This window comes from Ovis aries, chromosome 15 (genome assembly GCF_016772045.2).
Source record: "Ovis aries strain OAR_USU_Benz2616 breed Rambouillet chromosome 15, ARS-UI_Ramb_v3.0, whole genome shotgun sequence".
NCBI classification, from domain to species: domain Eukaryota; kingdom Metazoa; phylum Chordata; class Mammalia; order Artiodactyla; family Bovidae; genus Ovis; species Ovis aries.
The window spans coordinates 20278643-20292413 of record NC_056068.1 but is presented as its reverse complement, the minus strand read 5'-3'; the positions used below and the strand labels follow the sequence as shown (position 1 = coordinate 20292413).

At 39.7% G+C, this 13771-nt stretch overlaps 1 protein-coding gene across 3 annotated transcripts in view; it reads left to right on the top strand.

Annotated features, from left to right (window-relative positions):
• The window catches only part of ARHGAP20 (Rho GTPase activating protein 20), a 210550-nt gene that overhangs the window by 185456 nt on the left and 11323 nt on the right, over positions 1 to 13771 (top strand). For all 3 annotated transcript variants that reach the window (XM_012095423.5, XM_042232908.2, XM_042232910.2), the window contains 3 exons: positions 4860 to 5038; positions 6722 to 6883; positions 12893 to 13002. In XM_012095423.5, the coding sequence (XP_011950813.1) occupies positions 4860 to 5038; positions 6722 to 6883; positions 12893 to 13002 (451 nt within the window). The remainder of the gene's footprint in view (positions 1 to 4859; positions 5039 to 6721; positions 6884 to 12892; positions 13003 to 13771) is intronic.

Sequence of the window (13771 nt, the reverse complement as noted above, 5' to 3'; positions counted from 1 at the left end):
GTTCAGTCGTTCAGTCGTGTCTGACTCTCTGAAACCCCATGGACTGCAGCACACCGGGCTTCCTTCTCCGTTACCGATTCCCGGAACTTGCTCAAACTCATGTCCATCAAGTCGGTGATACCTCCAACCATCTCATTCTCTGTCATCCTTCTCCTCCTGCCTTCAATCTTTCCCAGAATCAAGGTCTTTTCCAGTGAGTTGGCTCTTTGCATCAGGTGGCCAAAGTATTGGAGCTTTAGTTGCAGCATCAGTCCTCACGATTGACTGGTTTGATCTTCTTGCAGTCCAAGGGACTCTCAAGAGTTTCTCTAATACCACAGTTCAAAAGCATCAATTCTTTGACACTTAACTTTCTTTATGGTCCCACTCTCACATCCATATGGACTTCTCTGGTGGCTCAGATGGTAAAGCGTCTGTCTACAATGCGGGAGACCTGGGTTTGATCCCTGGGTTGGGAAGATCCGCTGGAGAAGGAAATGGCAATCCACTCCAGTGCTATTGTCTGGAAATCCCATGGACAGAGGAGCCTGATAGGTTATAGTCCATGGTGCCGCAAAGAGTTGGACATGACTGAGCGACTTCACTTTCACTCACATCCATACATGACTACTGGAAAAACCATAGCTTTGACTAGATGGACCTTTGTCGGAAAATTAATGTCTCTGCTTTTCAATATGCTGTCTAGGTTGGTCATAGCTTTTCTTCCAAGGAGCAAATGTCTTTTAATTTCATGGCTGCAATCACCATCTGCAGTGATTTTGGAGCCAAAGCAAATAAAGTCTGTCACTATTTCCATTGTTTCCCCATCTGTTTCCCATGAAGTGATGGGACCATATGCCATGATCGTAGTTTTTTGAATGTTGAGTGTTAAGCCAGCTTTTTCTCTCCTCTTTCACTTTCATCAAGAGGCTCTATTGTTCCTCTTCACTTTCTGCCATAAGGGTGGTATCATCTGCATATCTGAGGTTATTGCTATTTCTCCCGGCAATCTTGATTCCAGGTTGTGCTTCATCCAGCCGGGCATTTCGCATGATGTACTCTGCATAGAAGTTAAATAAAACAGAGGGATAATACACAGCCTTGACGTACTCCTTTCCCAATTTTGAACCAGTCCATTGTTCCATGTCCAGTTCTAACTGTTGCTTCTTAACCTGCATACAGATTTCTCAGGAGGCAAGTCAGGTTGTCTGGTATTCCCATCTCTTGAAGAATTTTCCACAGTTTGTTGTGATCTACACAGTCAAAGGCTTTGGTGTAGTCAATAAAGCAGAAGTAGATGTTTTTCTGGAGTTCTCTTGCTTTTTCTGTGATCCAGTGGATATTGGCAATTTGTTCTTCTGCCTTTTCATTCCAATCCCAAAGAAGGGCAATGCCAAAGAATGTTCGAACTACCACACAATTGCACTCATCTCACATGCTAGCATAGTAAGGCTCAAAATTCTCCAAGCCAGGCTTCAACTGTACGTGAACCATGAACTTCCAGATTTTCAAGCTGGATTTAGAAAACACAGAGGAAACTACTGATATTATGTATAAAATAGATAACTGATGAGAACGTACTGTATAGCACAGGGAGCTCTGCCTAATGCACTGTGGTGACCCAAATAGAAGGAAGTCCAGAAGGGAGGCGATGTATATGCATGTATATGTATGACTGATTCATTTTGCTGTATAGTAGAAACTGACAAGCAAGAGTACTGGAGTGGGTAGCCATTCCCTTCTCCAGGGGATCTTCCCAACTCAGGGATCGAACCCAGGTCTCCTGCATTTCAGGCAGATTCTTTGCCATCTGAGCCACCAGGGAAGCCCAGAAACTAACACAACATTGTAAAGTAACTATATGGCAATAGAAATTAAAAACAAACAAATAAAGGGCTTCCAGTGCAAGATGATGGAGTAAAAGGATGTGTGCTCATCTCCTCCTGCAAGATGACCAAATTTGCAACCAGCTATTGGACAGCCATCAACAGGAGGACACTGAAACCCACCCCAAGAAAGATACCCCATGTCCCAAGCCAAAGAAGAAGCCACAGTGAGATGGTAGGAGGAGCACAGTCATGGTAAAATCAAATCCCATACCCGCCAGGTGGGTGACCCACAAACCAGAGAACAATAATACCAAAGAAGTTCTCCCACTGTTGTGAAGGTTCTGAACCCCACACCAGGCTTCCCAACCTGGGTGTCTGACAAAGGGGCTGGGAATCACCAGGGAACCTGACCTTGAAGGCCGGCAGAGCTTGATTATAGGACTTCCCCAGGACTGGGGAAAACAGACTCTGGTCTTGGAGGGCACAAACAAAATCTTGTGTGCACCAAGACCCAGAGGAAAGGAGCTGTGAGCCCATAAGGAAGTAAACCAAAACTGCCTACTAGTGGTGGAGGGCCTCCTGTGGAGGCATGGGTTGGCAGAAGCTCACCACAGGGACCAGGGTTCTGGCAGCAGCAGGTCAGGAAGTTCCCTCTTGGCATAAACTCTCTTGGAGTTCACCATTAACCCAACCATAGAGCCAAGAGACTCCAGACCTGAGTCACCTCAAGACAAACAGCTACCAACTACCTATGAGGGAGTGCAGCCCCACCCATCAGCAGATAATCGGATTAAAGCTATACTGAGAAAGTCCCTGCCCACCAGAGAAAGACCCAGTTTTTCCCTTTGCCAATCCCTCCCACCAGGAAGCTTGCACAAGCCTCTTAGCCTCATCCATCAGAGGGCAGACAGAAGAAGCAAGAAGAACCACAATCTCACAGTGGCTAAAACAAAACCATATTACAGAGAGTTCATCACAATGAAAAAGCAGAAAGTTACGTCCCAGATGAAGGGACAAGATAGAACCCCAGAAAAACTTCCCTAACGTGAGAAAGGAAATAGTCAACCAAGTCCAGGAAGCACAGAAAATCCCAGACAGGATAAACCCAAGGAGGAACACACCAAGACACATAGTAATCAAACTGACAAAAATTAAAGACAAAGATAAAATATTAAAAGCAATAGGGAAAGATGACAAATACATACAAGGGACTTCCCATCAGGCTATCAGCTGATTTCTCAACAGAAAGTCTACAAGCCAGGAGGGAATGGCAGGATATGTCTAAAGTGGTGAAAGAAAGAACCTATAACCAAGAATACTCTCATCAGCAAGACTGTCCTTCAGATTTGATGGAGAAATCAAAAGCTTTCCAGCAATCAAAAGTTAAGAGGACTCAGCACCACCAAACCAGTTTTACATCAAATGCTAAAGGAAATTCTCTAGACAGAAAATAAAAGATGTTTAGAGCTCCCACTATTCAGTTCTTTCCTTTCTGGGATTTCCTCCTTATGGGAGTTCCCTTTATGTTACTTGCCATTTTTCTCTTGTTGCTTTTAATATTTTATCTTTGTCTTCAATTTTTTTCAGCTATTATCTCTTCAGATATTTTCTCAGGTCCTTTCTGTCTCTCTTCTTCTTTATAGTTGTTACTTGTGTGTTTGTTTTGAGGGCCAGAGGTGCACACAGCAGAAAGATCCTAAAGGAACCTCAAAGAGCCATTTTTTAAAGTATCAAATTCTGTGTAAATCCATCAATTTTCATGTTAAAGTTAGATACAGATGACATCAACAATGCTTTAGAACTATGATCTCACAAAATCATGTTTCAGTGTTGACCTTTCTTACTTTTGCCTATTTTGTTCATGTTGTCTTTTATCGCCTAAATGTCTCCTCAGTTCAGTTACTGTCCAAGAATGACTTATTGAGTACTTACCAGATACAAGTCATGAAATTAGATCCTCCACCTATTGAGATCATGTTCGTTCAAAATTCACATCAAATGCAGAAGCCTCCAAGATCACTCTTGCGCTCGTAATGTGTAGATGTGTGCGTGCTAAGTTGCTTCAGTCCATATCTGACTCTGTGCAACCCTAAAGACTGTAGCCTGCCAGGCTCCTCTGTCCATAGACTTTTCCAGGCAAGAATACTGGAGTGGGTTGCTATTTTCTCCTCCAGGGGATCTTCCCGACCTGGGAATTGAACCTGCGTCTCTTGTGTCTCCTGCGTTGGCAGGCAGGTTCTTTTCCACTAGCACCACCTGGGTAGATAGATGTGATTTATTTTTTTTTCTGAATGTTTTTTGTGCTTCCTTCTCCTCTTATGACATTTTATTTATCAATATATTTGCTTTCCCTCCACCCACCTATCACCAGTCTTGTTCCACCCATTAGGTTGTAAACTTTACTGTGGCAAGGGCAAGTCTCACTCATGTTTATATCCATCCATGCTGCCTTAAACATGCTTTTCAAAGTCGGGACTAAAAAGATATAGGAAAGTCTTTGCTGCTGGAAAAAAGTGGGGAAATGTGGAACATTGGCTTCCTGTCTCTGTTCTCAGCAGAGTAGAGCATCAGGTAATGATGCTCTGTTGTTTCTAGAGCACATCTTAGTAGAGACAGCTCTTCTTCCCCTAGTTGTTCTTCCTTTTTGCTTCCCTTTTCCTCCTCCTCCTTCCCCTTCCCCTCTCCTCTCACCTTTTCTCCTTCTTCCTTCCTTAGTCTCACTATTTAGCTGTGGCCTAGTTTAATCTTCGACTTTTTGTATGCTTAGTGTCAGCTTTAAAATGGGATATGTGCTGGTATGAAAATGTTTTACTTTAAGTTGTTACAGTTCACTAAGGGATCCCTCCTTTCACCTTTGAAGACTTAGTGCCAGAACTCAACTAAATAGACCAGTGATGTTCCCAAGAAGAGGTAGGAGAATAATCCAAATGTTTGATTCTTCCTTAACTTATAGAATATTGAGCCATAATGGACATACTGTAAAATGAAAACTGTAGAAATAAGATTAAATGAATTAAATTATTTTTCCTAATAATCTCACTTCTTCCTTAGATTCAGGTCAGAAGACATTTAAAAGGAGAAGATCTATCATAAACTGGGCCTTTTGGCGGGGTTCTAGCATTCACCTGGATAACTTGCCCGTGTCACCAACATCTCCTATCCCAGGACAGCTCTTCGGGGTTTCTCTGCCAGATATTTGTGAGAATGACAATCTGCCCAAAGCTGTCTTGGTAAGTCTCATTTTGGCCTATAGCACTAATAGGAAAGGAGGTTTGGGAAAGGAATGCTCTGGGAGGTAAACCTTTCCCTAAAAAATGGGAAATTGATAGATACCCATTGCTTTGGCTGAGAATCTTTATTATTCCTTCAAAGAAAAAAAATCTGATTAGGCTACTGCAGAGTCATAAGGTAGACATAATAGGGAGAGATAATCTAGCCTACTGATTTCAGGCAAGAGCCCCATTAACCTGCCCAGATAAATTAGAACCTACACCGTAGACAGAGAAGCCACATTAGCCCTGACATTTTTCTCACAGCCTTTCTTGAACCCTGCATTGTTCAGAAAGTCTCCTTTAATCACTTTAGCAACACAGACTAAATCTTACAATTTTTAAACTTGTGTTTTATTTGTATTCCAAGTCTTTAAATATAAAGATATGTCCTCTGGTATTTAGTTATCTTTTGTATGTAGAAGAGATCAAATGAAAGCCACTGAGTATGTATTTTTCCAGGTAATAAAGTAAATGGGTTGTGTTACAGAATATTTATTGAGTGTCCAGTACCCTTCAAGCAATATGCTAGATGCCTGGCCCTTTATTCCATGTTGTGCATCTATCTGTAAGCACCAGGTACTAATCTAGCCAGTTTATTGCTTATCCTTCACAACAGATTTAGAAGGTAGTTATCATCATCATTGTTACTATCGTTCCTAGTCTACAAATTAAAGGGAAACCCCCGCCCAAGTTTACCGAAGGTCACACCATAAATATGTGTCATAGCTAGTTTCCAGAAAGAGAAATAAAAGACTGAATAGAATGGAATGGAATGGAGAAAGCTTCCTAAAGGAGATGATTTTGGAGGCTAATTTTAAAAGAAGGAAATAGTGACTTCCCTGGTGGTTCAGTGATTAAGAATCCACCTTCCAATGCAGGGGACAAGGATTCAGTCCCTCGTCAGGAACTAAGATCCCACATGCCACAGGGCAGCTAAGCCTGCGTACCACAATGAAGACTCAGCACAACTAAAAAACAAGAAAAACATAATATTTGTTTAAAAAAAAGAAGAAAAAGGAAGTAAAGTATAAAGCCACATGAAAAGAAAGACAAGGAAGGGCACTTCCCTGGTGGACCAGTAGTTAAGAATCTGCCTTCCAGTACAGTGGGTTCTATCCCTGGGCAGGGAACCAACCAAAGATCCCACATGCCATGGGGCAGCTAAGCCCGTGTACCACAACGAAGAGCCTGCATGCAGCAACTAAGACCTAACACAGCCAGAAGCAAATACCCGAAAGAGAAAGAACAAGACAAGCAAGTGGAGAATGAATTTAGGAAGAGCATTTCATACTTGGGGAAAAGAATCCATATTGGAGAGTAATGGGAGAATAGGTAGGGAGGAGAGAGACAAGTTAACAGGTACCTTGAAGTGACTGCTGGTTCACTGAAGAAAGTCTCATTAAAGCAAGTGTTTAAAATGTTTTAGATGTTAAATATAGCAAGCATAAATAGGAGAAAGAAATAGAGATGCCGAAAAGGAAATAGAGTTTAATCCTCTAGCAGGCCTTCTAGCCCCAGGCCTTCAGGTCTTTCCCCTGGTACACCCCAGCCTCTGGCAGCTGGAGAGGGCAAGTACATGTTCCCTTTCTTGTTCTGCATGAAGTGCCATCTTGATTTTCTTTTTCTTTTGTTTCCCCATAGGATATGCTTTTCTTTCTTAATCAGAAAGGACCTCTCACAAAAGGAATCTTCAGACAGTCGGCCAATGTGAAATCCTGCAGAGAGCTGAAAGAAAAACTGAATTCCGGAACTGAAGTACAACTAGACTGTGAATCTATTTTCGTAATAGCATCTGTCTTAAAGGTAGGAAAGTTTTTCCCTTCATCTACCCCACAGCATAGCTCTGGAGAAAGACAACTGATTTATGTCATTGTAACATTACTCCCATCTGCAGGAGACCATGATAGAAATAGAAGCTTAAAAGTGTTTAAAAAAAAAAACAAAAAACACTTCATACAGTCATGTGTGTGCTGTTATGTCTGACTCTTTGTTACCTCATCAACTTAGCCCACTAGACTCCTCTTTGTCCACAGGATTCTCCAGGCAAGAGTACTGGAGTGGGTTGCCATTTTCTCCTCCAGTGGTCACAGAAACACTGGCATTTAAAAGCCACTTGTAATGATGTGGCATGTCAGATAGTCATTTTAAAATTTTTCATCCCATGTCACTCTCCCCACCTTCACTTCTGCTACCCCATGCAAAAAAAGAAAAAAAAAATGAAATGAAAATTAAAAACAATTATAACACACAGTATATTTACCAAAATAAACATCCTGATTAGATGACTTTCTCACAGTCTCACTATCTTCCTAATAAAGGCGAATTTTTCAAAAATAAACTTTTATTAAACTTTGAAGCAGAGTTTTACCATAATAAACAAACATTTGCCTAATAACTGAAACATTGCTCACTGAGACTACTGAAAATTATATTCAGTTATACGATACCCCCCTCAATGCCTTTTAAAAGTAAAGGTGGAGTAGGAATGATTGCAACATCTAGTCCTTCTTTTATGAAACCCTGACCACATTTGGTACCCTTGATCCCATGTATATCTGGTATTTCACATAAGCTTCTTTGCTGCAAGCGTTTTTGCTACTGACATTTTGGACATATAACCATATAATAGCCTTATGGTAGTTTTGCTAAAAAAAAATAAAATAAGTGGTTGACAGTTTGTTTTGACATATACAATATAAAAATCATGACAGATGACAATGATTTGTCCCAAGAATTGGTTTCACATTTTGAAATATACTACACTGGAGTTGAAAGAGACCAAGGGCCTTGAAGACATAGCATGAACCCACATTTCCCATAGAACTCTGAAACGTTTATTAAGGACAAATGGCAATATGCCAAGAACAAAAAATAGTGTGCAGGGCTTTCACAAAAACTCAGGCACAAATATATATTCTAGTACCTAGTATTTGAAACTTGATGCCTCTCCTAAGAAATTTGAGCAAAAAATTTAAAAGTGCCGTGCTGAACAAGAGACAAATCAACAATCTATACATATATGTGTGTATGTATGTATATATATATATATAATATTATGATTGAAAGATTTGGAAAACAAATGCTTTGGTATAACCCACGAAATAATATTGAATTAATAATATGAATTGTGCAGTATTGCCATGAATCTATACACATTTTATTTTTTAGCTTTTTATTTTATATTGGAATATGGGAGATTAGCAATGTTGTGATAGTTTCAGGTGAACAGCAAGGGGACTCAGCCATTCATATACATGTGTCCATTCTCCCCCAAACTCCCCTCCCATCCAGGCTGCCACATAACATTGAGCAGAGTTCCCTGTGTTATACAGTTGGTCCGTATTGGTTATTCATTTTAAATATAGCAGTTACACACATTTTAAATGTGTTCAAGTGTTTTGTATTTCACAATAAAATCTTTAGTTCTGTTATTCTAATGTTTTATTATGTCCTTCTTAATATCCCTCTTTCATTTTTTGTTATTTTATCTTTTATGGCAGAACTGCCTTACAGCCAGTTCATTATTTGGTTATTTGCTGCAGAAATGCTTGTGGCAAAAATGTCTATGGCAAATAAGCTTACTTATGACAAAAAAGCTAGATCCTCCCCTCTCCCCTCATCCCAACACCACCCCCCTCCACCTATGATTACTTAACTCACATCCATATTTGAGTTAATCTTATAAAACGTTTTCCTCCTCACATTCATGAAAATTCCTCACTTTTTTTGAAAATCTAGAGTCAAAACTAGCTTTTCGCAGAGCTTTTGACCTGAGCAATAGCTTCTGCAGATCAAAATCAGGCTCCTACCTCTGAGCAGGGTTGGAATGTCCCAGAGCCAGGGGTAGAGACAGTGCCCCAGCCCCCATCCCCAGGCCTGGAGCGTAAAACCAAATTAAGGAAAACATGATAAAGAAGACTCCTGCATGTCCCTCCTCCCAGTCAGTTGCTTACACACTCATGTTTTATGACTTAGTGAATAATCAGATGCCTCTTGATAAAAGGGCCTTGTCTGCTCTTAAACAACTCCACCATAGAGTTTCACAATAAAGTGTCACTCTGAAGAACTGGAGAGGGGCTTCCCTGGTGGCTCAGTGGTAAAGAATCCGCCTACCAGTGCAGGAGACAAAGGTTTGATCCCTGCTCCAGGAGGATCCCATATGCTGGGGAGCTACTAAGCCCATGCAGAACCATTGAGCCTGTGCTCCAAAGCGCGGGAGCTGCGGCCACTGAAGCCTGTGCACCTAAGAGCCTGTGCTCCACAGCTAGAGAAGCCACTGCAATGAGAAGCCCCTACTTGCCACAGCTAGAGAAAAGCCTGTGCAGCAGTGAACACCCAGCACAGCCTAAATGAATAAATAATTTTTTAAAAAAGAACTGGAAACATGTATACTATCATGTAAGAAACGAATCGCCAGTCTAGGTTTGATACAGGATACAGGATTCTTGGGGCTGGTGCCCTGGGATGACCCAGAGAGATGGTATGGGGAGAGGGGTGGGAGGGGGGTTCAGGATTGGGAACTCATGTACACCCGTGGGAGATTCATGTCAATGTATGGCAAAACCAATACAGTATTGTAAAGTAAAATTTTAAAAAAATAAATAACAAATAAAATAAAATAGATAATCAACAAGGACCAACTGTATATATAGCACAGGGAATGCTGCTGAATATTTAATCATAACCTAAGTGGGAAAAGAATTTGAAAATGAATAGATAAAAGTATATGTATAACTGAATCATTTTGTTGTACACATGAAGTAACAGCATTGTTAATCAGCTTTAAAAAATAAAAAAGAATCTTAAAAAAATAAAATAAAATTCTGGGATATACAAATTAATCTATAGTGACAGAAAGCAGATGAGTGGCTGCCTGAGCATGAGAGGGGAGATTATTTAAACTTTTGGGGGTGATTGTATGTTCATTACCTTGATTTGCTATGATGGTTTCATAGGTATGTTGATAAAGTAAAACTTTTCAAATTGGAAAATAAAAAATAAAATGAAGACAAAAAAAAAAAAAGAACTGGAATGGAGCTAGGGTCATCTAATTTATTTTACATAGGGTTTGTGATTATCTTTCAGTCCTGGAGTACAATAAAGGTATGTATAGTGTGCTTAGCCAGATACATAGCAGGCATGCAAGTATATGCAAGATAAAGTTTTCTTTGATTTTTGTCATAAAATTAGGCTTTCTCCCATCTTTTAAGAAGTTAAAGCCTATGTTTTAGAAAATTTTCCTTACTATGCTATTCATCACAGCACTACACTTCTTAAAATTTTGTTCTAAATTGTTGAGGCTGCTACGAAGAAGTATGATTCTAGAACAGTTAAACGTATTTCACAGTGAAGAAATAGTACTTATAGAGGAATAGGCAAAAGACAGAAATTAATCCAAATGAAAAATCTGGTTATATGAGTTCTAACTAAAGTGTTATAATCATGTAGCTGTGTTTTACTCTCATTTCTTCCAAGTAGTTGCAAGAAAGGGATACTTTTTGCCAAAAGTTTTTGAGCTTTTGTTTTGTTTCTTATTTTTAAGACTATTTAGAAGCAGTACTTAAATTTTCCTTTTATTTTTTACTTACACTGGTTTTGTTTAAATGTAACTATAACTGGAAGAAAATTCCTTGTGATACTGTATTTTTGATTCATCAGACCTCTGAGGAAAAGTACATTTTTAATCCTGTAGGAATCTCATCTCAAATTAATTTGGGAGTTCTGCTTATGGCCTGGTTTCTGTTTTTGGAAGGGGAAAGACTTTTGGTTGAGTGCTAAGAGCTGGTGATTGTAATTCAGAACCAGCTTTCACATCCCTTCTCAGATCCAATGGTGGTTGTTATTTCGTAACTTGTTATTCCAGCTGTGGAGAGTTCATTGAGATGTTACAAGTTATTATCTTTCAAGTGTAGGTTTTAAGATTTAATGATGTTTTTCTTCAAGACAGATCATAACTGTGTTTTCCACTGAGATTTTAAAAAAGAGGTATTGTCACTGCCCCATTTTGAAATAACAGATTTTTGCTCTTCTGAATCTGACTTTTAATGTAGGTACAGCCACTAAAATTAGTCTGAAATTATGAAAATTTGATAGATTGACCCAGAAAAGAGGTAATTTTTATGATGACACATCTGAATCACAAATATCCATGGATATTACTACTAGAAAATAGAACAAAGACTTTGTATCAGTCATCTTCCTACTTGTTAACTACTCTAAAAAAAAACTGTATGATAATAGGTGACATGACTTCAAAGAGGTTTTCAAAATTACTGTAGATATAGTTAATTGACCTTTCCTTGTCCTCCACTAGTATTTGACCAGATGACAAATAGCCACAGTTCAGTAATGACCTCTACTGTGTTTGGGACTGGGGATTCCCAGGTGGCTCAGTGGTCTGCCAACACAGGAGATACAGGTTCACTCTCTGGGTTGGAAAGATCCCTTGGAGAAGGAAATGACAACCCACTGCAGTATTCTTGCCTGGGAAATCCCAAGGTCAGAGGAGCCTGGCAGGCTGTAGTCCATGGGGTCGCAAAGAGTCAAACATCACTGAGAGACTGAGGATGAGCACGCACGCATGCCTGTCTGGGAATGTGCTTGGCATTAAGGTGTATGAAGTAGAAGGTGAGGGTCTGATTCTGCCATGAAGAAGCTGAGAAGTAGAGAAGATGTTCACCTAGTTGGCTAACTGCAACACTTAGGAGTCACAGCTTCCATAATAGCAGTAAAAACATGACATATAAGTAACAAGTTGTGCATTCCCTTTTTAAGGTACAAAGGTAAAGTTGCTGATTTGATTTTCCAACAAGAATTAAAATTATTCAGTTGCAGGTTTTCACCTGTCTCCGCATTGTAGGCAGGAACTTATAAGCAGATAGTCAAGCATGTCATGTTATGTTGTAGGTAGGAACTTGTAAGCAGATAGTCAACCAGTGCCAAAAGCAACAAAGAGATTGGCCTAGAACAAAAAGGAAACATAGGGCCAGGACCAGAATTCTTTATTTTTAAACTTTGTATTAACATATGTCAAACTGGAAACTGTTGAGTGTCTCCTACTTGTGTCATAGTCTAGACTCATCACACCCAACCCCACCAGCGGTCTTGGTATAAGAGTCTCGAAGACCAGAAAGGATACTGTACCAGAGGCATGTTATTTAATGTACATTATGTGTGGGGTGCTGCCTCATGCTTCCAGAGCCTAGCCACAGTCTGGAATGCTTTCTCCTCCTCATATATGAAAGCCCTTCTAGGGGGAGCACAAGGAGCAGCTCTAAGCATCTCTGCATGAAATTATTCACCAATGCCACTGGAATATGAAGTCCTAATATGACAGGGATTTGGTTTTATTCACTACTCTATCCCTACCACCTCAAACAGTACCTAGCACATATGCATAAATATTTCTTGAATGGTTGGATGACTGATTACTATATTATGAATCTCACAAATGTCTTCATACATTTCTTTTAACTAATGAAATAAAAAGGATTTAGGTTTGCCAAACCCCGCCATGTTATACTAGTTTACTAAAATGTACACAAACAGGAGATTTCAGCCTAAGCAGGTTGTCCTGTATCTTTACCACTATAGTCCAGACTCCAGTTTCCCTCTGGTTTTTGTTAGAAAAATATCAAAGCATATGTTTCTATGGGTGCACATCATTGAGGGGTTGGCACCGAGCTCCATGTAGTCCAAAGAAGAGAGAACTTAACTGTACTTTTCAATAAAGTGTCTTCTTTCTAATGTCTCTAATACATATTTAACCTGAGAATAACAATTTAAAATATTTATTTTTCCCCTCTATATAAGGATTTTCTACGAAATATTCCAGGAAGTATTTTTTCATCAGATCTCTATGATCACTGGGTCTGTGTAATGGATCAAGGAAATGATGAAGAGAAAATAAATGCAGTTCAAAGGTAATTATTCTGATTTGGTCCTTTCTCAAAAATGATTTTTAAAAAGCTTATATTTTGTAAGCTTGTGTAGGAGGGTCGTGTGCTTGTGCTTGCTGTGTTTAGTCACTCAGCCGTGTCTGATTCTTTGCAACCCTTTGGACTGTAGCCTGCCAGGCACCTCTGTCCATGGGATTTCCCAAGCAAGAATACTGGAGTGGGTTGCCCTTTCCTCCTCCAGAGGATATTCCCGACCCAGAGATTGAACCCATGTCTTCTGTGTCTGCTTCACTGCAGTTGGATTCTTCACCCACTGAGCCATAATCACTATCAAAATCATATCCGTGGGGACCCGTTTAAATATAGATTTATGCTAGCTACTGTAACTTTTATTATTGGTTTTCCCTAATCCTATTAACATGGAATACTTGACCACTTTATACATTCTGTACATCTCAATCTGATACGAGCTGAAACCCATTGGACCAAGAGTTAATACAGTAGACTCAATCTATAATTTACACCTTAGTTTAACCAGACTATTCCTTATATACTTCATTTAGCAACTGAATTCATAGAGAGAAAATTCCTTCCCCCTCAAGGGTCTCACAGTCTAGTATAACAGATAGATAAAACCAAGAGTTACAAAGTAGTATAATCGGTGCTAGTAAAGAGATACCTTCAGAATATGTGGGAATGCTTCAGAGGGACAGTTAACTTGTTGAAAAGTGTCAAGGAAGAAGGGAGTTGCAAAGTCTCAGTCTGATCACAAAGAATGCATCGTTTATACTCA